At 32.6% G+C, this 24,216-nt stretch overlaps 1 protein-coding gene across 2 annotated transcripts in view; it reads right to left on the reverse strand.

The window, feature by feature from the left end:
- Positions 1 to 33: 33 nt before the first annotated feature.
- The window catches only part of LOC115890695 (nose resistant to fluoxetine protein 6-like), a 36,003-nt gene continuing 11,820 nt past the window's right edge, over positions 34 to 24,216 (reverse strand). For both annotated transcript variants that reach the window (XM_030910998.1, XM_030910999.1), the window contains exons 5-12: positions 21,341 to 21,534; positions 19,780 to 19,949; positions 19,525 to 19,693; positions 13,763 to 13,956; positions 9,474 to 9,621; positions 8,929 to 9,118; positions 2,442 to 2,584; positions 34 to 289 (exon numbers count right to left, since the gene is read on the reverse strand). In XM_030910998.1, the coding sequence (XP_030766858.1) occupies positions 83 to 289; positions 2,442 to 2,584; positions 8,929 to 9,118; positions 9,474 to 9,621; positions 13,763 to 13,956; positions 19,525 to 19,693; positions 19,780 to 19,949; positions 21,341 to 21,534 (1,415 nt within the window). In that variant the 3' untranslated portion in view covers positions 34 to 82. The remainder of the gene's footprint in view (positions 290 to 2,441; positions 2,585 to 8,928; positions 9,119 to 9,473; positions 9,622 to 13,762; positions 13,957 to 19,524; positions 19,694 to 19,779; positions 19,950 to 21,340; positions 21,535 to 24,216) is intronic.

Raw genomic sequence — 24,216 nt, forward strand, 5'->3', positions numbered from 1 at the left:
AAAATACAAATATTTTCTTAGATATACCTTACACAAAATAAAAACTTAATTTTACCTAAAATATGTCTGTTCTCTATTTAACTTATACTTTTGTAAATGTTGTATCTTGTTCCATATAATGTCTTACTATATTACTTCCTGCAATAGTATTTATAGGCTTTCTAGGTGGCATTTTTGGAGGTTTTGACATCAGTATTTTCTGTATAGCTGACATGGGCATTTCCACCAGTAGACACAGCAGAAGTCCAGCTAAGTAGGAAATTCCGACATCTCCAATGACAGCTATAAACTAAAAATGACATTTGTATATTATAAACGAGTGGAGAAGTTGTAAAATTACACACATGGCCAAAATTATTGCATAATATGACGATATTTTTATTTTATTTTGGACCTAATATGATTCTTTTTATATTTTTGGACATATTGGCTTACAGCACGACTAACTAATATAAAATTAAAAATCTAAGTGCAACTAGGCTGTGAAACAGAATATATTAGGTTACTGATTATTTGTTGTTAAATTGCGGAACTACATGGGAATATTTTAGTGTAAATGTAGTAAACCTTATTAACATTCAATGCGTTCAAACATCCGTCTTGTAGATGTCGCCGCTTATACTCATTTTATTAAATAAATCTGGTATGCGGATAAAAAATATCTTCGATTTAAGTAAATTTATTTCTACATTTATTCTTAACTTTTGCAAATAACGGCGGCAGCCTGGTGGTTTAAAATTTCACCATACATCTTATTAGTTATTATATTTTGTATGAATTAACTTGGTGCTAGGTAAGATTTATCCATAATATTTAAGATCAGCAAATCATTTATATAATTTTCTAGCCATTATAGCAAAGAGTTACAAAAGAGAGAGAGAAATACACGAGGAACTTAAACTATCGCTTTTTACTTCATCAAACCGACCCTCAAAATTTCCCCCTGTTACAGCTGTCATTATAATTTTATTTCATAATGAGTGAAAATCAACAAAAACAAATTTCATTTTAAACAGAAAATATTGAAAATAATTTTAAGAAGAAATAATTCTCACAACTAATACTCTGTATTGCCTCCTCGAGCCTCAACGCAAGCTGTGAGACAACGTGGGCTCTCAATTAAGTTGTCCAGAAGATGTCGAGGATGGCTTCCCATGTTTGCGCAGCAATTTTCAATTCAATTCATTTAAGGTACGAGGGGGATCATTCCTTTTGGCAACATGGCGTTTTAGCATGTCCCAAGCATGCTCGATCACATTCATATCTGGAGACATCGGTGGCCACCATAGTTTTCTTATACCCTCTTTCTCACAAAATTCGCGAACCGCTAAAGTGAAATGGGGAGGACCATTATCGTCCATGTAAACAAATTCATCCCCCACTGCCCCTCGAAATGGACGCACAATAGGTTTTAAAACGTCTCTAAGATATGAGGCACCTGTCATTGTGCCATCAATAAAAACAAGAGGAGTTCGAGCTCCGTGCATTATACCTGCCCATACCATAATGCTTCCCCCTTGAAACGGGACACGGGGCTGACCTGCATTCAAGCGTGCTCGTCTTCCAGATGCTGACATGACACTAGGCCTATTCTTGTTTCATCACTAGACATGACTAAATTCCAATTAGCCTCTCATCTCCTCAGCCCATTGTAGTCGCGTAATTTTGTACTGTAAATTAAGCTTCGGAACACGTAGAGGCCTCCTTAAATGTAATCCTCTGTCATAGAGTCTTCTTACTATGGTCTTTCTTGAAACATTTATTCCTTCAAGGCGAGCTAACTCATTTTTAATAGCAGTACTAGAAAGCAGGGGATTGCGTCATGCAATTATGGATATTTGACGGTCTTGCACAGCAGTAGTAACTCTCTTTCTACCTCTTTCAGGCCGGTCCGTAACCTCGATTGTCTTCCTGACTTTTTTTAATATTCGCGAAACATCGCTTTGCAACTTGCCGGTAGCCCTGTTGAGACAGTATTACTATTCTGACCCTATTAAACTGTGAAATAATGTTTCTAGGCATTTTCAGTCCAAAACGATTGTCAAATTTCTTCTGAAACCCAAGAGACCACAAATCGAAATGTGCAAGAATTTGTTATAATATTGGGTCTGAACGATAAACATTGTTTACCCTATCCATTTTAACAAAAAATTGTTTATTACAGATTATCATAGCTATGTATAAAGAAAAGATTCTTTAAAGTCCTTTCCGTATATTTTTAAACGATATATGCAATAATTTTGGCCATGTTTTTACTTTCAAGAAATTAACTCTATATATCAAGACAGTAATGAAAACTAAACTATAATCACAAAAAGAAAGGTAAAATATTTGGAAGAAAATGACTGAAGGAAATGGAAGAGGAGTAGATAATGTGATACTTTCAATTCATTCTCAGTTAAATATTTTTAGGCATCTTATAATATAAAGAAACTACTTACAATTTTAGTGTCATTGATAGATACAGGATACCTCTTGTAGCCAATCTCCATTTTAATGAATACCACATGTATCATATAACAGCTGAACGTGAGTTTTCCTAAGACTTGAACGATTTCTCTATCCATTAACCACACTGTGATACCTAAAATAGTTAAGAAATGCCTATAATTTAAAAAATCTTAATCCAAAAGATTGGTTCAGGAGTTTCCTTGCCTTTGTTTTAGTATTAGGATATTAGAATATTTGATTGAAAGTGATAGGCAATGATTAATTTGTAAATCTATACTAATATATAAAATCCTTAAGTGACTGACTCACTGATTAATCACGATCCTGCTCAAACCACTCAACGTATGAAGCTCAGTTTTGGCATACAGGTTGATTCTAGGGTAGAGAAGTTCGATAAGAACGGATTTTTTGAAATTCCAGTTCCAAGGGGGTGAAACCACCCCTCAAATATTACAATATTTTTTATTTAAAAAACGGTCAACTTTCCGAAAAAACTTTAGGGTGTAGAGGTTCGATAAGAAGGGATTTTTCGAAACTCGAATTCTGGGGTGAAACTATCCCTCAAATATTAAAATATTTTTTATTTAAAAACCGGTGAGTTTTTCGAAAAAACTCTTAAACACGTATATTTTATTTTGTTGTTTTACATATTTTAAGATTTTTTTATAAATTTAAACAGGGTGTTTCATAAAATATGACCATTGAGTAATCACGATTCTGCTTAAACTGCTTGACGTTTAAAGCTGATTTTCGGCAAACGGATTGACTGTGGGGTGTAGAGGTTCGATAAGGAGGGATTTTTCGAAATTCCAGTTTCAAGAGGGTGAAACCACCCCTCGAATATTACAATATTTTTTATTTAAAAAACGGTCAAGTTTCCGAAAAAACGCTTAACACGTATATTTTATTTTGTTTTTTACATATTTTAAGAGTTTTTAAAAATGTATACAGGGTGTTTCGAAAAATCTGATCATTGATTAATCACGATCTTGCTTAAAGCGCTTGACGTAAAACGCTGATTTTTGGAAAACGGATTGACTTTAGGGTGTAGAGGTTCGATAAGAAAAGATTTCTCGAAATTCGAATTCTATGGGGGTGAAACCACCCCTCAAATATTAAAATATTTTTTATTTAAAAACCGGTGAGTTTTTCGGAAAAACTCTTAAACACGTATATTTTATTTTGTTGTTTTACATATTTTAAGATTTCTTAAAAAATTATGCAGGGTGTTTCATAAAATATGACCATTGAATAATCACGATTCTGCTTAAAATGCTTGACGTTTAAAGCTGATTTTCGGCAAACGGATTGACTGTGTGGTGTAGAGGTTCGATAAGGAGCGGTTTCTCGAATCTCAAATTCCAAAAGGATGAAAACGCTCCTCAAATATTACAATATTTGTTATTTAAGAACGGTTAGTCTTTCGGCAAAACGCTTGGACACGCATAATTTATTTTATTTTTTTTACATATAAGGTACTTTACCCAATTAAGGCCAGTGCTACTATAAGGCCATACGCCCCCTAGCGACAGAAAACAAACCTAACGTAAAAATTGTAACTAACAATAATATATACCCATGCGCTCTATAACTTTAGTCTATGGGTGATTTCAAAAAATCGCCAACAGATGGAGTTACAGCACATCGTGGTTTGTAGCCGTTTTCGTTAACGGGATTCTTGTATATGTTGTTTGTGATTTTTTATTGAAATTGTTTTTTATAACTTTTCTTTTTACATAAGGAGTTACCAAGGTAAGTTAGCTTAATGGTAGTAATTTGGGTTTTTTGTTATTTTCAACTTTAAAGGAGTTACGAGGGTTTGTTGTTTTAAGGTTATGCGTTCCTAATAAAGCCACCTGAGTGGCCTTGTTAGGAACTATGTGGCCTTATTAGGTTCTTACCTATTTTCTTCTCTATTCTCAGAACATGCCACCCACACAAAGAGCAAAATGGTCCGAGCAGCAGTTGAGGAGAGCTCTTGCGAGTATAAATCAGGGAATGCCTGTCCTGACAGCGGCTAAGCGCTATGATATTCCGAGACGAACCCTTCGAAACCATGTCACAACTGGAAGTTTCGTTAAGAAATTGGGGAGATCCTCAATACTAACCGTAGAACAAGAAAATGAGTTGTGTCAACGTATTATAAGGTTAGGCAATATCGGAGTACCTTTGACAAACAAAATCATTCGAAAGTCGGTGTATACATTTGCAAACACTAGAAATATTAGACACTGTTTTAATCGAGAAAAGGAAATGGCTGGCAGAAGATGGATAAAATTATTTTTTGCCAGGCACCCAGAAATCACCGAGCGTAAAGCTCAGCTTCTTAATCCCGCTAGGGCCCAAAAAATGAACAAAACCATTGTAAATGACTATTTTACTAAACTAAAACAGATAATGACTGAAAAAAACTTTATTGACAAGCCGCACTTGATATTTAACATGGATGAAAAGGGTTGCAGATTGACCCTACACCATCAGCAAAAGGTCCTTGCCAGAAAAGGTGAAAGGAGGGTTCACATAATTGCAACGGAGCATGCCGAAAACGTGACTGTGGTCGCTTGTGGCAGCGCAGTTGGTCAAGCCATACCCCCAATGGTCTTATTTAAAGGAAAAAGGTGCAAGGACGAATGGAAAGAAAATATGGCTCCTGGGACTGTTATTGAAATGACACCTAAGGGGAGCATGACCACAAGTGTTTTTTGTAAGTGGCTACAGCACTTCGCTAAATTTAAGCCCGAAGGAGACGTTTTGCTGATAATGGATGGAGCAGCCTCTCACCTGGATATTTCTGTTTTTGAAACCGCAGATGCATTGGGAATAACTCTTTTGTGTCTGCCTAGCAACACCACACACGAGTTACAACCACTTGATAAATGCGTTTTTCGCAGCTTTGAACATTATTGGGACGAAGAAGTATTACTGTATTGGACAACTTTTCCTGATAGAAAAATAACAAGAACTCGGTTTGGTAAGATACTCAGCGAAATTTACCCAAAAGCTATGTCTGTGAAAAATTTACAGTCGGCTTTTGAAGCCACTGGAATATTTCCATACAACCCTAATTCCATACCAGAAATTGCATTTGCTCCTAGTAGATTGTCCTATCGTGCATCTCCTGCAGCTAATAATGAAGATGGAATGGAAGATCCACAAATAAATCCTCGTAACGAAGTAACGTTAAGCTCTTCAGAATCAGAAGAAGGATCCGATAGTGATTCTGATAATGAACCACTCATTAATTTGGTTCTGAAGAAGAAAATATCTTTGGATTGTAACGGTAATAAAACTACTGATGCAATTGAACCTGAAACTAGGAATGAAAATCAAGACTCAATTTTGAATGAATCGAGGGAGAGTATGAAGGAATTGTTTCCAACACCTGAATTAAAAATTCCAGTCACTAAACGACGCAAAGCAATTAATTCAGCTGCTCAAGTTGTTGTCAGAGATTTATTTAACAAACCTTCCTCTAGTTTTGCCGAACCTTCCACTAGTTTTGCGGTACCTTCGACGAGTAACAGAGAAAATTTAACTCCTTCAACTTCCAAAGTTAAGAATAAAAATAAAGCTTTAAAAAGTAAAAAGCCATCAACGGAGAGTTGGTACTGCTTTATTTGTAAGGAAGATAGGGTGTTAGACATGCGACTTTGTGTGTTGTGTTGCCGATACGTCCATGAGGAATGTGTCGGGTTATGCAGGGATAATAAAACCAAGTTTGTTTGTTACGATTGCGAAATTTAGTAAGTTTCTTGGTTAAATAAAAATGTTATCAACAAAAAATTGTTTTTTTTATTGTAATAGCTCCTATTTATCAATTTCTGCACGTGGCCTTTAAAAGTGCCTGGGTTACCCAATAAGGCCAATTGCAGTGTTTTTAAAAAAACAAAAAAAATCCACAAAACAAACAAAAAATTATACTTTTTTTGATGTAGGATCAACATATATGAAGCACTAATTGTTCCCCAATATTTTCTACAAGGGTTGGATTAATATTTTTCTTGCAATGCCCCTTTAAACCTTAACGTGGCCTTAATTGGTTCAGGTACCTTATTGAAATTTTTTAAAAAATCATACAGGGTTGGGTAATATATTAACCATGATTCTGCTTAAACTGCTTGACGTAAAAAGCTTATTTTTGGCAAACGGATTTTTCGAAAGTCAAATTCCAACAAGATTAAACTACCCCTCAAATATTACCAAGTTATTTTTTTTCTCATGCTGACATAAATGTGAGAAAATTTTATCCAGGTTGTATGTTAATGGAAATTCTTTCTTTGCTTTATCATCACAATTACAAATAATTAATTTGACGCGAACGAAGTCGCATATACAGTGTGACCCACTCAAGACCGGGCACCCTCCATAAAATCTGTGTTTATAGTCCGATTTTGATGATTTTTTTTTCAAATATAAAGTTTCAAAAAATGTACTTTAGGGCTCAATGTCATGTTATTTCACAAAAAACAAGGCCTACTTAATAAAGTTTTTGTGGTGAAAAATTTCAAAATCATATTAGCGATTTTTTTCAAAAAATTTGAGTACACCCCTACATTCGGCATCCCCCAAAACAGTTCTGTACCAAATTTCGTTTAAAAATATTAATTATTAATAATTCTGCACTTAAATTAAATAATTCCCTATTTTGGCCAATTTAACGATGAGTTATCAAGTAACCCTTGAAAAAAACAATCCACGACAACGAGTTTTATTACAAACGATTATAAAAATACTACAAGCAACACAATAACCGAATAATAAGTTAAACATATTCAAATAATTCTAGTTGCTTCTACCAGCCCTCCATTCAGTTCAATACATTTGTCGTATCTTTTTCTTAGATTAACAGTTACATTCCTAAGCTGCTGTGGTGTAATATTTGCAGATGCCTCTGTAATTCTAATACGTAATTCATCTACAGATTGAGGTCTAGACTTGTAAACTTGTTGCTTTAAGAAACCCCAAAGAAAGAAATCAAGGGGTGTTAGGTCCGGGGATCTCGGTGGCCAGTCAATTAGCGGGCTATTTCGACCTATCCACTTATTTTCAAAATTTTCATTTAACCATTCCCTGACAACTGCCGCGTTATGCACAGGTGATCCGTCCAATTGAAATTTTAAATTCAAACGGGTTTGGCATGGTAAATTATGTATTGCATCCCAAAAGTCATTAATCAGAAAATTCAAAAACGTTGGACTATTCAAATTTCTCTCAAAAAAATATGGACCAATGATTCTATCATCAAGTATGCCACACCACACATTTAATTTCTGAGAATACTGTCTTCTTGTATTGATCACCCATTCAGGGTTTTCGACTGCCCAGAATCGCGAATTTTGAGAGGATACTACTCCGTTTGTACTAAATGTTGCCTCATCACTAAATAAAATTTCTTTTAAGAAATTTCTATTATTTAAATACTCTGCTTGAGCCCATAAGCAGAATTCTAATCGTCTAACATCATCTCCGTTTTCCAAAGTGTGTAAAATCTTTGGTTTAAAGGGTTTAACTTTATTAGTTCGCAAACATCTCCTAATATTTTCCCTTGGTATATCCAAATCAACACTGGCGCCTCTAATGCTTGCACGAGGATTGTTACGAAAATATTCTAATATTTCCTCATTCCGCCTATTTATTCGATGTTCCGGCCTTCTGTTTTTTAGTAAGTATTTTGACACACAACCAGTTTCATTAAAAACTCTATTTATTCGTTGAACCGTGCTTCTACTTACTGCAGGTCTGTCGGGATGTCTGTTGTTAAATTCTCTGGCAGCTTCTCCTGCTTGAAGATAGTTATCACCCACTAAACGAATAATTTCAATTTTATCCCTAATATTTAATTGTTCCATAATGCAAATAATATTTCTTGATACAACACTTTTCTGCGTGCTATTAAATTAATATTCAATTCTACGCTGCAAGAATTGACAGCTAATAAAACCCATTGTTGTGGATTGTTTTTTTCAAGGGTTACGTGATAACTCATCGTTAAATTGGCAAAATAGGGAATTATTTAATTTAACTGCAGAATTATTAATAATTAATATTTTTAAACGAAATTTGGTACAGAACTGTTTTGGGGGATGCCGAATGTAGGGGTGTACTCAAATTTTTTGAAAAAAAATCGCTAATACGATTTTGCAAATTTTTCACCACAAAAACTTTATTAAGTAGGCCTTGTTTTTTGTGAAATAACATGACATTGAGCCCTAAAGTACATTTTTTGAAACTTTATATTTGAAAAAAAAATCATCAAAATCGGACTATAAACACAGATTTTATGGAGGGTGCCCGGTCTTGAGTAGGTCACACTGTATATAAAATAAACACTCAAAATCTCATTCAAATCGAAATAACGGTTCTTAAAATATCTGAAAGAATGTGTTTATTTTTTTAAAGCATGAGGAACAACCTAACGGACAAATGAAGCAAAATAATATTCTTTAAATCTATCGAAAAAAATATACAACAACTTACCACCTATTCTGTATATAAATCCTAGAAGCATGACGCTCATGCCAAGTGCAAAAATGTTTTTACCAAGTGCCCAATACAAAGCACTTTCAAGAGCTGTATACTTATAATTCATGTCGTAGAATACTGCAGCTATCATAATAACTGAGAGACATAGACCAAACGAGAATATCCACCATAAAAATGACAAAACCTAAAAAACATGTCTCAATTACATGAATTCAACAATTCCTTAAACAGTTTTTTTCCTCCAAAAATTTTAATTAGTTTTTTTCTCAGAAACAGTTAATTTTAGATGTAGAGTGCTTAATATCAAAATTCATTTAATTTAATAAAAAATAGGGCTACCCATTTAAAATAAGAAAGTTGCTGTCAACTTCCTGTGTTTCCCGAAGTGCTGCCATATTGAAAATATTTTTAATCGATAGATCTCGTCGTGAAGCAATGATGTGCAAAAAATCTCCGATATAGATATTGCAGTTCTCTAAAAACTTCTAATGCACGCTCAGCCTGGGACACCCTGTATACACTTTCTATTTTACACTTACTTTATTGTTTCGAAGATCTTTTTCCTTGTGCTGAACAAAAATGTGACCAAAAACCATTCCAATGAAAAATCCAAACAAATTGCTGTATGTCGAAATAAACAAGTCATGGTAGATCTTTTGAGTGAGTCCGTTCAAACCATACAGAGTTCTAAAAATAAAAGCAGTAGATTATGTTACACCATCAAGAATAATTAAATAAGAATATAAACCCATCAGATACTAATGTGATCAGATGATTGATCAAATCTCTATCACAGCCTATTGATACTCAGCCTGTCGACTTAAGGTGGCTACACACACTACTGCAAGCTTGATAAGCATAAGCATGCAATCTTTTTGTACAAGCCATGTATAATTTAGCTTCGCCGCCACACGGTACATGCATGCTAGAACAAGCTTCAGTTTATGCCGCGAAAAAGGAGAAGGAAGTCCGAAGAAATAGAAGAAGGAAGTCCGCGAAAAAGAAGAAACTTGCTAAGGAATCCTGAAAGCATTTATCTTTTTAATAACGGCATCTTTATCGGCTTGGCTGTCAATTAATCTATACTTATTAAGTAAAATTTTGTATGCTGCATCTTTCTTCACCGAAGACACGGCTAATTTTCGTATGCGCGAATAAAATCTTCCAGTAAACCTCGATTGCTCCTTTTCAGATCGCTAGACATGATGGCGACGCGACGTCATATACGATCACGGACTGAACTAATTGTTTGTACAAGCCGAATGCATGTGGCACACACGTACCGTTTCGCTCGCGCAAGCATGGCTTGTCCAAGCTTGCATGATCCAAATTCAATCAATCATCAAGCGGCTTGCACAATTAAAATGCTTGCGCAAATTTTCCCTACAGACGCTACAGTTTGCTTGTACAAAAAGATTGTTCATGCATGCTTGTCAAGCTTGCAGTAGTGTGTGTAGCCACCTTTAAGCTAACTTGCATGGAATTCTGCATACCTACATGGATATTTTATTATCTTATATAATATTGTGAGCTCCATTGAAGTTTGGTTTAAATAAAATATCGAGACTGATTCTCTGACTGCTGAACAAAAATAAGTTCAGTAGGTGACACGCTAATAATTAAAATCAAGCGATTATAAACAGCTGGTACTAAATAGGCTGTGGCTTTAAAACAAACTTATATCTACCTTAATCACAATATTAGAAATATTTTAGCAAACATTGCTGATCTTAAATTAATATACAGGGTGGTCCGAACTGTATTCCGGAAACTTTGGCAGCATATTCTGCAGATAAAAAAAGTAAAAAAGTTCGTATAAATGTATATTCTAAGTTTCATTTTTATTTAGATTTGTTTCAAATAATTTCTGAAGTAACGTCAATATTTGGGTGAAAATTGGTGTTCGGGAACTTTTTGACATGAGAAATTTGATTTTGACGTCAGTATGTCTCCAAATTGTAGAGGGCGCCACCTATATGTGTTTTAACTGTTTTGAAGAGTAATTACTTTTCGTACATACCTGTATAAAAGTACTGAGTGAAAAAATATACATTTCCGTAATTTATTACGTAAAAAAGTGTCTCTTGGTAAAAATCGCTACGAGCAACCGTTCTCAAGATATTCCGAATAGAAATAGTCAATACATAATTTCAGCTCCAAGTATCTCGAGAATTATTACTCGTAGCCATTTTTACCAAGAGACCTTTTTTACGTAAAAAACGTCGTAAATGTATATTTTTTACTCAGTAGTTTTATACAGGTACGGACGAAAAGTTATTACTCTTCAAACCAGTTAAAAAATATGTAGGTGGAGCCCTTTACAAGTAGGCGTCATACTGACATCAAAATCAAATTTCTCATGTCAAAAAACTCCCGAACACTAATTTTTATCCAAATATTGATGTTACTTCAGAAATTATTTGAAAAAAATCAAAATAAAAATGAAACTTCTACACCCTGTATCTCCGAAACTAAGCATTTTAGGACATACATTTATACAAACTTTTTTAGTTATATTTATCTAAATTCAAATTCAAATTCAAATTTCTTTATTAGACCCCATTAAGTTTTACAGAATAATATTAGTATTAATAAATGTGTGTCTAAAGCGATCGCATCGCGATTAAAAAACCGATACAATGGCACAAAGTGCCAGAGTGGTGCGACCCCAAATACAAAATAGAAATAAATTAAATTACAAAAATAAACAGAATTAAAAAAATTAAAATTATATAAAAAAAGTGAAAATACAATTTTATCAGGGACGAGCGGAGATGAGCAGAGAGGCATAATGAAACAGTGTAAAAACCGGAACAGCAACCAATGACGGGCATATCAGAAGAAGAAGATCTCACAAATCAGTCGAAGAAATTATAATATTTACGAATTTAGTAAATGATTTTTAATTTGTTTCTTATAATCTGTAAAGGATTGAAATTTAAAGTTATTAGAAATATTACTCCACAAATGTGGCGCTATGAAACTGAAAGATTTTTGGAAGTTAGCTGTTCGGTGTTGAGGAATTTTAAAATAATGCACTTGTCTAGTCGAATGATCATGGTCAACGTAGTGAAACAATGAGAACAAATAGGGAGGCTGCTCTGTAGTTAAAATTCGATAAATGAATGTCATTAAATGAAATTGTCGTCTGTTAGTCATGGTAAAATAGATAAATTTTTAAGATGTGGCGTTATATGATCTCTAAAAGGAATGTTAAAAGAAAACCGTAGACACGAATTTTGAAGTATTTGGATTTTTCTAGAGAATCTAGCGTTTATGGATGTACCATAAACAACATCGCCATAATCAAATAAAGATAAAATAAGTGTGTCACATAATTGATACTTAGTCTTTGATGGTATATATTTCTTAAGAGACGAAAAATTCTTCAACCGTATATAAGCAGCCTTTAATTTAGTAGTTATATGTGCCTGAAATGAAAGCTTCGAATCAAAATAAACTCCAAGATTTTTAGTCTCTGTAACAATGGGTATCGCAACATTATCTATATGGATATTCATGTTACCAGCCGTATTTGTAATTTTGTTTATATCACTACCAAATACTATAACACAAGATTTACCGGCATTTAATTTCAAATTATGATCTAGAGCATATTTATTAATTTTATTAAGATCGTCGTTAAAATTTAACTGAAATTGTGCCAAATTATTAGTATCTATTCTGCAATAAATTTGAGAATCATCCGCATATTGCTGCAATTTAGAAAACTGTAATTCCTTATCCATATCAGCTACATATAACGAAAATAAAAGTGGTCCCAGAATAGATCCTTGAGGAACCCCAGAAATCATAGGAATATAACTAGATTTTTGTTTTAAACTACCCCGTTTCATGACAACTCAATCTTTTAAAAGTTTTTTATCAATTCTAAAGAGCCGTCTGAAAATCCAAAATACTGTAATTTTGCTAGGAGCAATGAATGGTCTAGAGTATCAAATGCTTTACTAAAGTCTAGTAAGCTAAGACACGTCATATTTTTATTTTCTTGATTTGTTCTAATATCATTAACCAGCTTTAGTAAACAAGTGGTAGTGCTGTAGTTCTTACGAAAACCAGATTGGCATTCAGGTATTAGTTTATTTGAATCTACAAATGAAACAATTTGATTATGTAGATCTTTTTCTATAATTTTAGAAATTGCTGGCAAAATACTCATGGGTCTTAGATCTTTGTTATTTAAAGGTTTGGAAATTTTACAGAGAGGTGTTATAATAGCTTTTTTCCATATTTCGGGATAGACATTGTCTAAAATAGAAGTATTAATTATATTTATTACCGCTTTACCACAGTAAGGCATGCACAGCTTTAGTGCTTTAATTGATAAATCATCTTCACCGACAGCATTAGACCGAATAGAATTTAATATTTGATGTAACGATACCTCATCTATTAGTTTGAAATTTAGAACATTATTCCCTATTTTTTCATGCTTATTTTGTCTATAAAAATCTATTTTTTTATTTGATGTACTATTAATGCAATTCTGACAGTTCGAAAAAAAAATATTAAGCTTATCTACATCCGCTAAGTTTTCAGGAACTTCCGGACTTGATTTAAATGTTAACTTAAGTCGTTTAGCATCTTTCCAGAATTCTTTACCAGTCTTTTCCGATAAACCCTTAAAATAACTAATTTTTTCTCTAACTATAGCATGTTTTGTAAAATTCCTGAGTTGACGATAATATTGTAATTTGGGTTCAGATCGTTGTTTATGTTATTTTTGATCTGCAGAATATGCTGCCGAAGTTTCCGGAATACAGTTCGGACCACCCTGTATACATAAACCAAAATATTTCCTACTTACTCTGGATACTGTCTAAACAATATATCATGATTTTCAACATACGCCACAATTCCTGGTATAATCAATGATACTGTGAGAATAATTCCAAATATATGATACATCTTTTTAGGGTATTTGTTGATAATAAATAGAGCTATTAAACCAAGTATGAAAACTTGCATATCCACTGCTAGGTACCATGTTTGTTGAAGGCACTAAAATAATAAAAATGACAAAAAACAGTGTAGTTTATATTAGAGGTGGGCAAAGATTGAACGAGTCGTTCATTTGAACGAGTATTAAAAAAGAATCGTGCAAGATTCGATTCACTGCTTAGAATACGCTTCTTTCAACTGAATCGTAGCCAGCACGGATCCATAACATTTAAACGATGAACCATAAAAAAGAATCTTGAGAATTGAATCGGATCGCAATGCGATCGTTTGATCAAAGAGTCGTGACAATTGATTCATTGGTTACAATACGGTTCGTTCAATTGAATCCTAGCCAGCACGGATCCACAACATTTAAACGATGAGCCGTAAAAAAGAATCGTGTGAATTGAATCGGATCACTATGCGATCGTTTGATCAAAGAGTCTTGAGAATGGATTCATTGGTTACAATACGGTTCGTTCAACTGAATCCTAGCCAGCACGGATCCACAACATTTAAACGATGAGCCGTAAAAAAGAATCGTTTGAATTGAATCGGATCACTATGCGATCGTTCGATCAAAGAGTCTTGAGAATGAACTCATTGGTTACAATACGGTTCGTTCAACTGAATCGTGGCCAGCACGGATCCATAACATTTAAACGATGAGCCGTAAAAAAGAATCGTGAGAATTGAATCGGATCACAATGCGATCGTTCGTTTCTACGGCGCGGCGGTGTTATAGGCATAGAGTCAGGCACCAATATTTAGACTTGAACCACAGAATATCTAGCTACGCAACAGAAAAATACTCGAAATGAAAGAGCTAAAATTGCACAAATAGAATACTAGATGGCGCGACAATATCATAATCAGAATATAATTAGAAATTTTGAACTTTCGGTTTTGGATCGACGGCTCGTCCACGGCCACGGCTCGGCTAAATATGCACAGTTGCCAGATTCAAAAAGACTTGAATTGGCATCCCATTCTTTTTATTGTGTATAAAGCAGTATGTGTTTCTTTCTATTCTTCTTTTCTTGTCAGATACACTTATATTAATTATTCCTTTGGCTATTAAAATAGTTTTAATTATATTATTACAAAACATACATTTTTAATATACACTATACCTTATAATGTTAACTAAGAAAATACCTTTAATTACTTTTAAAATTAATAATATACAGGACGATTGATAGTGATATTTATTAATGCTGGAACGTTAGTAATGAAATATAAGTTTAATAATAATGGAAATAATTTATTAAAATGCAGTACAAAAAATGTTAACTGACTAAAAAATACTATAAAAAACAAATTTCTTCCGTTTGCCACGTTATTTATATAGACCTAGGTAGATTTTAAAAATTGACACAGGTACAATTAATAATTTATTAGTTCGGCATAAAAGTTGCTGTCACGACATCGAACAATAAATTAAAATTCGTAAAATAAATTAAAATTATTAATTAAACAAATCTTTATAAAGAAACGCAAGTATACCAAATTTGGGCCCAATCGAACTCCAGGAAATTATATCATAATAGTGTACTATATTATGGTACCACTCGATATACTTTAAGGTACCATAATATTGCAATGTCACCGAAGATCCGTAGTATACCAAATTTAAGAACAATCGAACGCCATGAAATGGTATCGTAATATGGTACTATATTAAGGTACCACTTTATATACATCATAGTTCAATCATATTACAATGTAACCGAAGATACGTAGTATACCAAGTTTGAGCCCAATCGAACGCCAGGAAATGGTATCGTAATATGGTACTATATTAAGGTACCACTTTATATGCATCATAGTACCATCATATTACAATGTCACCGAAAATACGTAGTATCCCAAGTTTAAGCCCAATCTAACGCCATGTACGTAATATAGTACTATATTATGGTACCAGTTGATATGCTTCATGGTACCATAATAATGCAATGTCATAAAAAATACGCAAGTATATATCAAATATGAGCTCAATCGAACGCCAGGAAATGGTATTGAAATATGGTACTATATTAAGGTACCACTTTATATGCATCATAGTACCATCATATTACAATGTAACCGAAAATACGTAGTATAACAAGTTTAAGTCCAATCGAACGCCAGGAAATGGTATCGTAATATGGTACTATATTATGGTACTCTTATTATGCTCCATGGTACCATAATATTACGTGAATAACATAGTGACATATCACCGAAGATACGTAGTATCCCAAATTTAAGGCCAATCGAACGCCATGTACATAATATGGTACTATATTATGGTACCAGATGATATGCATCATAGTACCATCATATTACAATGTCACCGAAAATACGTAGTATACCAAGTTTAAGCCCTATTGCCGCCATGTACCTAATATTGCTATGTCATCAAATATGGTACTATAGAAGGTACCACTTTATATGCTCCATGGTACCATGATATTACAATGTCACTGAAGATATAGTATACTAAGTTTAAGACCAATCGAACGCCATGTATCGTAATATAGTACTATATTATGGTATCACTTGATATGCTTGCATATAAAATGACAGTGATATTAATTTCATAGCTATCGCTAACGCCGTTTTTTCCCGATTATACAATATGAACTTGGTATGAACACAATCGAACGTCAGGAAGTGGTATCATAATAGTAGAATAATACTTATTATATTGTCGCCGAATTACAATGAAAATTCAGGATTCAATTATACAATCAAACGTCAGGAAGTGATAGTAATTTAGCTCATAAGATTTAATTCCAACTAACATGGCAAACTGAAAAAAACAGCTCTGATCTATTTTAATATGATTAAATGATGTAGCAAATTTGAAGGTAGGCTTTATCAGGAAGTATTACGATATGAACTACACATTGGCAACACTGCACAAAATTCTTTTAAATTTTGTTTGTAGAAAACTGTTTTCTTTTAAATTTATTGCCCTCTATTATGTACTAGCGAAACTAGCACATCAAAATATCTGATTTGGAGACAGACTTTTAAAGCCTGTCTCCTTTTGCTACCTACAATTTTATACATGTAACGAGGCTTCTGTTGCGTAGCTAGATATTCTGTGCTTGAACAAAACCCCTAAACAAACATCATGGGCATAAAATACAAACTATAAGAAAGTTTTTTACAAGAAAAAAAATATACTGTGCTTAGTACGGGAGTATCTGTAATGCATTTAATTTTCACGTTAATATTTTTGTTAAAATAATATTACCCACTATAAACCAATAAATGTCGGACTAAAAGACGAAATCGTGTTTTATACAACTCTAAATAAATATTGTTGGCCTCTGCTGTCAGCGATGAAAAAAAAAGGTCGCAGTCATTTTATATGTAAAATTATATGGCGAATGTCATTGATGTTCATTTCCAAGACAAGTGGACGCCATTTTTTTTCGATCATGCGTTATTATTATACTATTTATTATGATTATTAAATCGGAATTAAAATATTGCTCTAAAAATATTAAATTGGTATATATGAATTGGATTGATAATTTAATATTTATTATTGGTAAAATAATCAATCCAATTACGCCAGTGTCTGACAGTGTTGAAAAACAAATGAAAGAACTGTATATTTCGTTTTCTGGTCTCTTAGTCAGTAATTGTCCGGCCAAATTATCGCCGGTAGTGCCAGTATATGGTGCCAGTTACGTTTCTTGTTTTTATGAAATGTGAATTGTGCATGTGGTTCGTTCAAATGATCGAATCGTAGGAGTCGATTCAATACGAAAAATTGAATCGTGTGATTCGATTCACTAAAAAGAATCGTAATGCCCATCACTAGTTTATATTACGTACAGGGACATCATTTTAAGTGTCTCACTCGATTTATAATTTTCCTGTTTGGTATTTAAAGATAATAGAAAGATTTTCTAATGTATTTTTTTGCGAGGATGCCGATTTTCTACATTAAATTTTTTAAAACGTCAATTTTGACAGATACGACGCCATCTTGATTTTTTTTAAATGGAAACCCCATCAAATTTTAACACTGCCCGGTAGACAAATTTTAGCTAATTGATGATAAATTTTAGCTGAAATTGATAGCTAATTTCAAAAATATATAGTTTAGTATACTTTGCACTTACCGTTTTCGATATACAGTGGATTTAAAAATGAATTGTTCCAGAATCATTTTAAGTGTCTCACCCAATTTAAAATTTTCCTCTTTTCTATTTTAAGATAGTAAAAAGATTATTTAATGTAATTTTTCGCGAGGATGCCGATTTTCTACATTAAAATTTTTTAAAATGTGAATTTTGACAGATACGACGCCATCTTGATTTTTTTTAAATGGAAACCCCATTGACGTTACTTCAGAAATTAATTGGAAAAAATCGAAATAAAAATGAAACTTCTACACCGTGTATCTCCGAAACTAAGCATTGTAGGACATATATTTATACGAACTTTTTTACTTATTTTTATCTGCAGAATATGCTGCCGAAGTTTCCGGAATACAGTTCGGACCACCCTGTATATAAAAACTTTTTTGAAAATTTAGTTTTAAAATGCTAGTCATTTATCATAAGATAGCTCTATTTATGTAAATTTCATGTATTTGGATACAAATGCCACTCAGTTGTAAGTGAATGGCATTCATATTCAAATACATCAAAATTAGAGAAATTCTTGATTTCAACCCCCTGTACATAGAAAATGGTAAATGGAATGTATACTAAAATATATATTTTTAAAATTAGCTAAAATTTGCGTACCGGGCTGTGTTAAAATTTGATGGGGTTTCCATTTAAAAAAAATCAAGATGGCGTCGTATCTGTCAAAACTGACGTTTTAAAAAATTTTAATGTAGAAAATCGGCATCCTCGCGAAAAATTAGATTAAAATATCTTTTTACTATCTTAAAATAGAAAAGAGGAAAATTTTAAATTGGGTGAGACACTTAAAATGATTCTGGAACAATTCATTTTTAAATCCACTGTATATCAAAAACAGTAAGTGCAAAGTGTACTAAACTATATATTTTTGAAATTAGCCAAAATTTGTCTGCCGGGCAGTGTTAAAATTTGATGGGGTTTCCATTTAAAAATATAAAGATGGCGTCGTATCTGTCAAAACTGACGTTTTAAAAAATTTTAATGTAGAAAATCGGCATCCTCGCGAAAAATTACATTAAAATATCTTTTTACTATCTTAAAATAGAAAAGAGGAAAATTTTAAATTGGCTGAGACACTTAAAATGATTCTGGAACAATTCATTTTTAAATCCACTGTATATCGAAAACGCTAAGTGCAAACTATACTAAACTATATATTTTTGAAATTAGCTAAAATATGTCTATCGGACCATGCTAAAATATGATGGGGTTTCCATTTTAAAAAAATCAAGATGGCGTCGTATCTGTCAAAATTGACGTTTTAAAAAATTTTGGTGTAGAGAATCGGCATCTTCGCGAAAAATTACATTAGAAAATTTTTCTACTATCTTTAAATACCAAACAGGAAAATTATAAATCGAGTGAGACACTTAAAATGATGTCCCTGTACATGATGTAGTAATAAAATTCGCTGTTATACTAGATAAAAAACAACTTTGGAGACACTGATATCTATAAGTAGAAAGTTTACCATTTTATCAGGGTAAAGCATGTTATTGATGTAAAGAAAATTGCTCCATCCATTTTTTCTGCAGTTCCGGTACTCATCTCCTACGATCGAGTCCCAGTATGGACCGTTATAAAGATGAACAAGCCAAGTGCTGTGAATCGCCCATACCACCAATAAAGTTGGTGTCATTCTAAAATAGTTGTATCAGTAGTTTATATATTATGGAATAGTCTAATAAGTGTAACAAGAAAATTGTTATTGTAATTTTTGTCTTACCTAATGTACCTGAAGAAGAGTGACCACATAAAAAATGAGTTGTCGACTTTTTTATCCATGGATCTTTTTTCGAAAAACTGATAGGAAAATAGGAATCCTGATATCATGAAAAATGTTTGGACCACGTAAAATCCTTGTGCAACCAGCATGTTCAGAATATCCTTTGTCATCTGAAAAATAAAACTTTAACATGAAAATTATCCAATTTTGTACAGGGTGAGTCAACGATAGAGTAAAGTCCATTATCTCATTTGTTTCGAGGTTTACAAGAAAATGTTAAATATAAAAGTTATAGGGAAGGTTAAGATACACATTTTATGATGATTACATATTATATAGAGTGCTTCAAAAAAGTGTGGCCGATATAACATATTTTTTTTAAATGCAACACCGTATTTTGTATTTTATTTTTAGATACTGGGCAAAAATTCTGTAACTCTATTATACAGGGTGGTCCGAATTGTATTCCGGAAATTTCGGCAGCATATTCTGCAGATAAAAATAAATAAAAAAAGTTCGTATAATTGTAGGTCCTAAAATGCTGAGTTTCAGAGATACAGGGTGTCGAAGTTTTATTTTTATTTCGATTTTTTCTAAATAATTTCTGAAGTAACGTCAATATTTCGATGAAAATTGGTGTCTGGAAGTTTTTTGACATGAGAAATTTGGGATTTTGATGTCAATATGACTCCTACTAGTAGAGGGCGCCACCTACATGTGTTTTAACTGTTTTGAAGCGTAATAACTTTTTGTCCATACCTGACTTTTTACTGTAAAAAATACCTCTTTGTAAAAATCGCTACGAGCAACTGTTCTTACGATATTTAGAATGGAAATAGTCAATACAGGTCATTATTGACGAAAAATAAACACGTTGAGTAGATAGTTATTTCACTGAAATAATAAATTTGAAAATTTTTATTTTTTTTTAAATTAATCATAAATTTTTCTGCAAAAAATGATGATAAAACAGTTTCTGTTGAACTTTTGGCACAAAAATATTTCAAATTTATGATTTCAGTTTAATAACTATTTAGTCAACATGTTTAATTAATGTCAATGATGACAGGTATTAATAATTTCGATTCCAAATATCTAGAAAATCATAAATCGTGGCGATTTTTACCAAGAGACCTTTTTTTTTCGTAAAAAACCTGGTAAATGTATATTTTTTTACCCAGTAGTTTTATACAGGTACGGACGAAAAGTTATTATTCTTCAAACAAGTTAAACAATATGTAGGTGGCGCCCTCTACAAGTAAGAGTCATATTTACATGAAAATCAAATTTCTCGTGTCAAAAAACTCCCAAGCACCAATTTTCATCCAAATATTGACGTTACTTCAGAAATTATTTGGAAAAAATAAAAATAAAAATGAAACTTCAACACAGTATCTCCGAAACTAAGCATTGTGGGATATACATTTATAAGAACTTTTTTACTTATTTTTATTTGCAGAATATGCTGCCGATGATTCCGGAATACAGTTCGGACCACCCTGTATTTCGAAATATCTATTCAACATACCACGCACTTAATGTTTCTTGTTAAAATACTTACATTTTCTGTGTATTGCGTATTAGAAACAGGACCATAGAATATACCCATCAATGTATGAGACAGGATAACTCCGAACATAGTAAAAAACCGCAATCCTTGGATAACCCTTAATTTTTTATGATCAGAACTGGGCGATGCAGCAACAAGTCTATTCCAGTTTTTTGGCACAGAGAATGCTTCAATAATTCTGCCAGCTGAAGAATACATTAAAATAAAACAGTATTTTATAATTAAACATTGAAAAACCTTAAACTCTAGGGACGCGTTTCGTTGACTACGTTAACATCATCAGCAGATGATGTTAAAACTGATTTGAATGAGAGACTGATCAGTTTAATTCATCTATTGATGGTTAGCGAAACACCAAGTTTGAAATACACAGACTATTTTTATGACATTAAATTTTCTAAAGAGGGACAGAACATCATCACCATATTGATTAATTTGTTGTTCAGTCTGTATATCTTTTTCAATAATGTCATTTATAATTTCGTCAATGACAACATTGAACAAGAATGGGCTTACGTTATCTCTCTGTCTTATTCTTCTTGGTGTTGGTATATTGTTTGTTATTTTTTGATTCTCTACTTTTAGAAACTTATTAAGCAGGCTTTACAAAGTGGAGATTTTAGAAAAGTGTAGAATAGTATTGTTTTTAATATTAGATCAGTTAGTAACTATGAAATCAACTCAATCCAAGAGAGATATGAGATATGGTAATCACAAAACAATTTCCGATGCACGTGATCAACTTTGAGTGACAAGCGATGGCGACAGCGCTGCCAGATTGTGATGGATTTATGAGATGAATCTTAATTTAAGGGTGACAAACAATATACCTATTTATTATATAATTTTTTAAAGATTTTTACGTTTTATTTTTATGTGTATTACATATTGGCAAAAACTAGTCCATTATGAAGATTATTCTTAGCGTTATTATGAATTATTTATTTATTTATTTATTGATGTACATTTTACAACGCCATAAGTGGTAATAACAAGTAAGAGAGTGCTATTAATGCACAAACTAATAATCGCAGAATTTAATAAAAACTAACGTAGAAATAACTTTGAAAGTGGTGTAATGTGCTTATCATTCAAACTTACTTCTCTGGCTCCAGTCAAGGGTAATAAAGGGCCTTTATTGTCACGTTGTCGTTCAAAATAGTCTATCAGTGAAGCTACAAGCTCTTTGCTTCGACTGTTTAGATGCTTCGGCATATTTTCAACACACGATTTCAAGAAATGCAATACAAAAACTCGAAAATTTTGTTCTTTAAAGAACTGTTTGTGCTTAAAAGTTCAATTTTAAAAAAAAACTATGAAAATAGGTAAAAAAACGAGAATTACTCACAAAGATTCAACAACAACACGATATTTATTATACAAAATAATGACTGATAGTGGAGTGCCTAGAGACTTTTACCTCGGAATTCAATTACTGTGAAAGCTTCTGTATTGTGTGTTATAGATAAAATACTAAAATGTTTACCCATTTTTTTCTGTTACTTTTAATTTTTTATTTCAGTAATTTTAGTAAATTCTTATTTATTTCCTTCTTAATTTTTTGATTTTTTTAATTTGTTTTCTAAGTAAATTTGTTGAAATGAATGAATCTAATGTATAAGCTATACCTATTCTGCTTATATTCTAATCATTGAAATTTTGATTGAAATCGAATTATACAGGGTGGCGCGTCATACACGACGCGGTTTTTGCAAGGAGAACAAAAGTTTGTATTGAAGTAAAATTTTGTGAGCTTATGTAAGTCAATTTAAAGCATTTTCTAAAATTATATAGAGTTCTACAGGGTGTCCCCAAAAAAGTTTCACATGAAAGTTGTGATTTTTGTAATGGAACACCCTGTATATTAATTGATTTTCGGATTCTGGTAAAAAAATAAAAGCGAATTTCATTAGAAAAGTATATGTCTAAAATGTATAGTTTTTTGAATACATTCACCGGCAGGAAAAATGGACACCTTAAAACTTTGTATTTTAAAGTATATTAAACTTTTAAACCATTTTTTTCTAGTGGGCCGATTTTGATGATTTTTAAGCAGTATGTAGCCAAATTATTTGACTTTTTAGTATCTCTTTCTAAATTAAAAATGAAACTCCCCATCTGTTAATTATACGAGGGAAAACAAAATGTTGATATTTTTGTGAAAGTTTGAAACACCCTGTGGAATATGTTAAAACAGCAAGAAATTTAAAAATCAATGTATCATTTAGATACATCCTTTCTGGATAGTTTGTTTTTTGGATCATCTCATTAGCTTTATTTTTATTGGAGATATTCGCTTTTGAAGAAGCCACTAACATTTTTTCGTAATTTTTACATTAAGACCATGCCTTTGCTTTTGTTCCTAATCAATAGATCTAGTAAGTTCTGGTCCCGAAGCAGGCCTTCTTAACATAAGATTTGCTTCATTTAATCTTCTTCTTGAATAGTCAAGGCCAGAAATGCAATAAAATGTCTGAATAATATACTGTGGAGTAACGAAATAGGTAAACACAGAGAACTTTTTTAAAAGATTTATGATGCAATAATCAAGAGCAATCTGTTATTTGGGGCGGAAACATGGAGGTTAATGGAGAATAACAAAGACAATTACTGGCGGTATAAATGGACTCGATAAGGATATCAGCACGAACATCAAGGCCAGTGGTGACGCTAGAACTTTTTTTGGGGGGGGGGGGACAAGTAACCACCATAGCTTCACCACTGATCAAGGCTAGATAGAGTACGGAACGAGACAATCAGGGACAAAATGGATAGAGAGAAAACTATAGTAGAGGAAATAGGGATTGCTCAACTGAAGTGGTATGGACATGTGAGAAGGATAACACGCAAAAAGTATTAAACTGGCT

The sequence above is a fragment of the Sitophilus oryzae genome, unplaced genomic scaffold (assembly GCF_002938485.1).
Source record: "Sitophilus oryzae breed Bouriz unplaced genomic scaffold, Soryzae_2.0 scaffold_907_pilon_pilon, whole genome shotgun sequence".
In the NCBI taxonomy this organism is placed as follows: Eukaryota; Metazoa; Arthropoda; class Insecta; order Coleoptera; family Curculionidae; genus Sitophilus; species Sitophilus oryzae.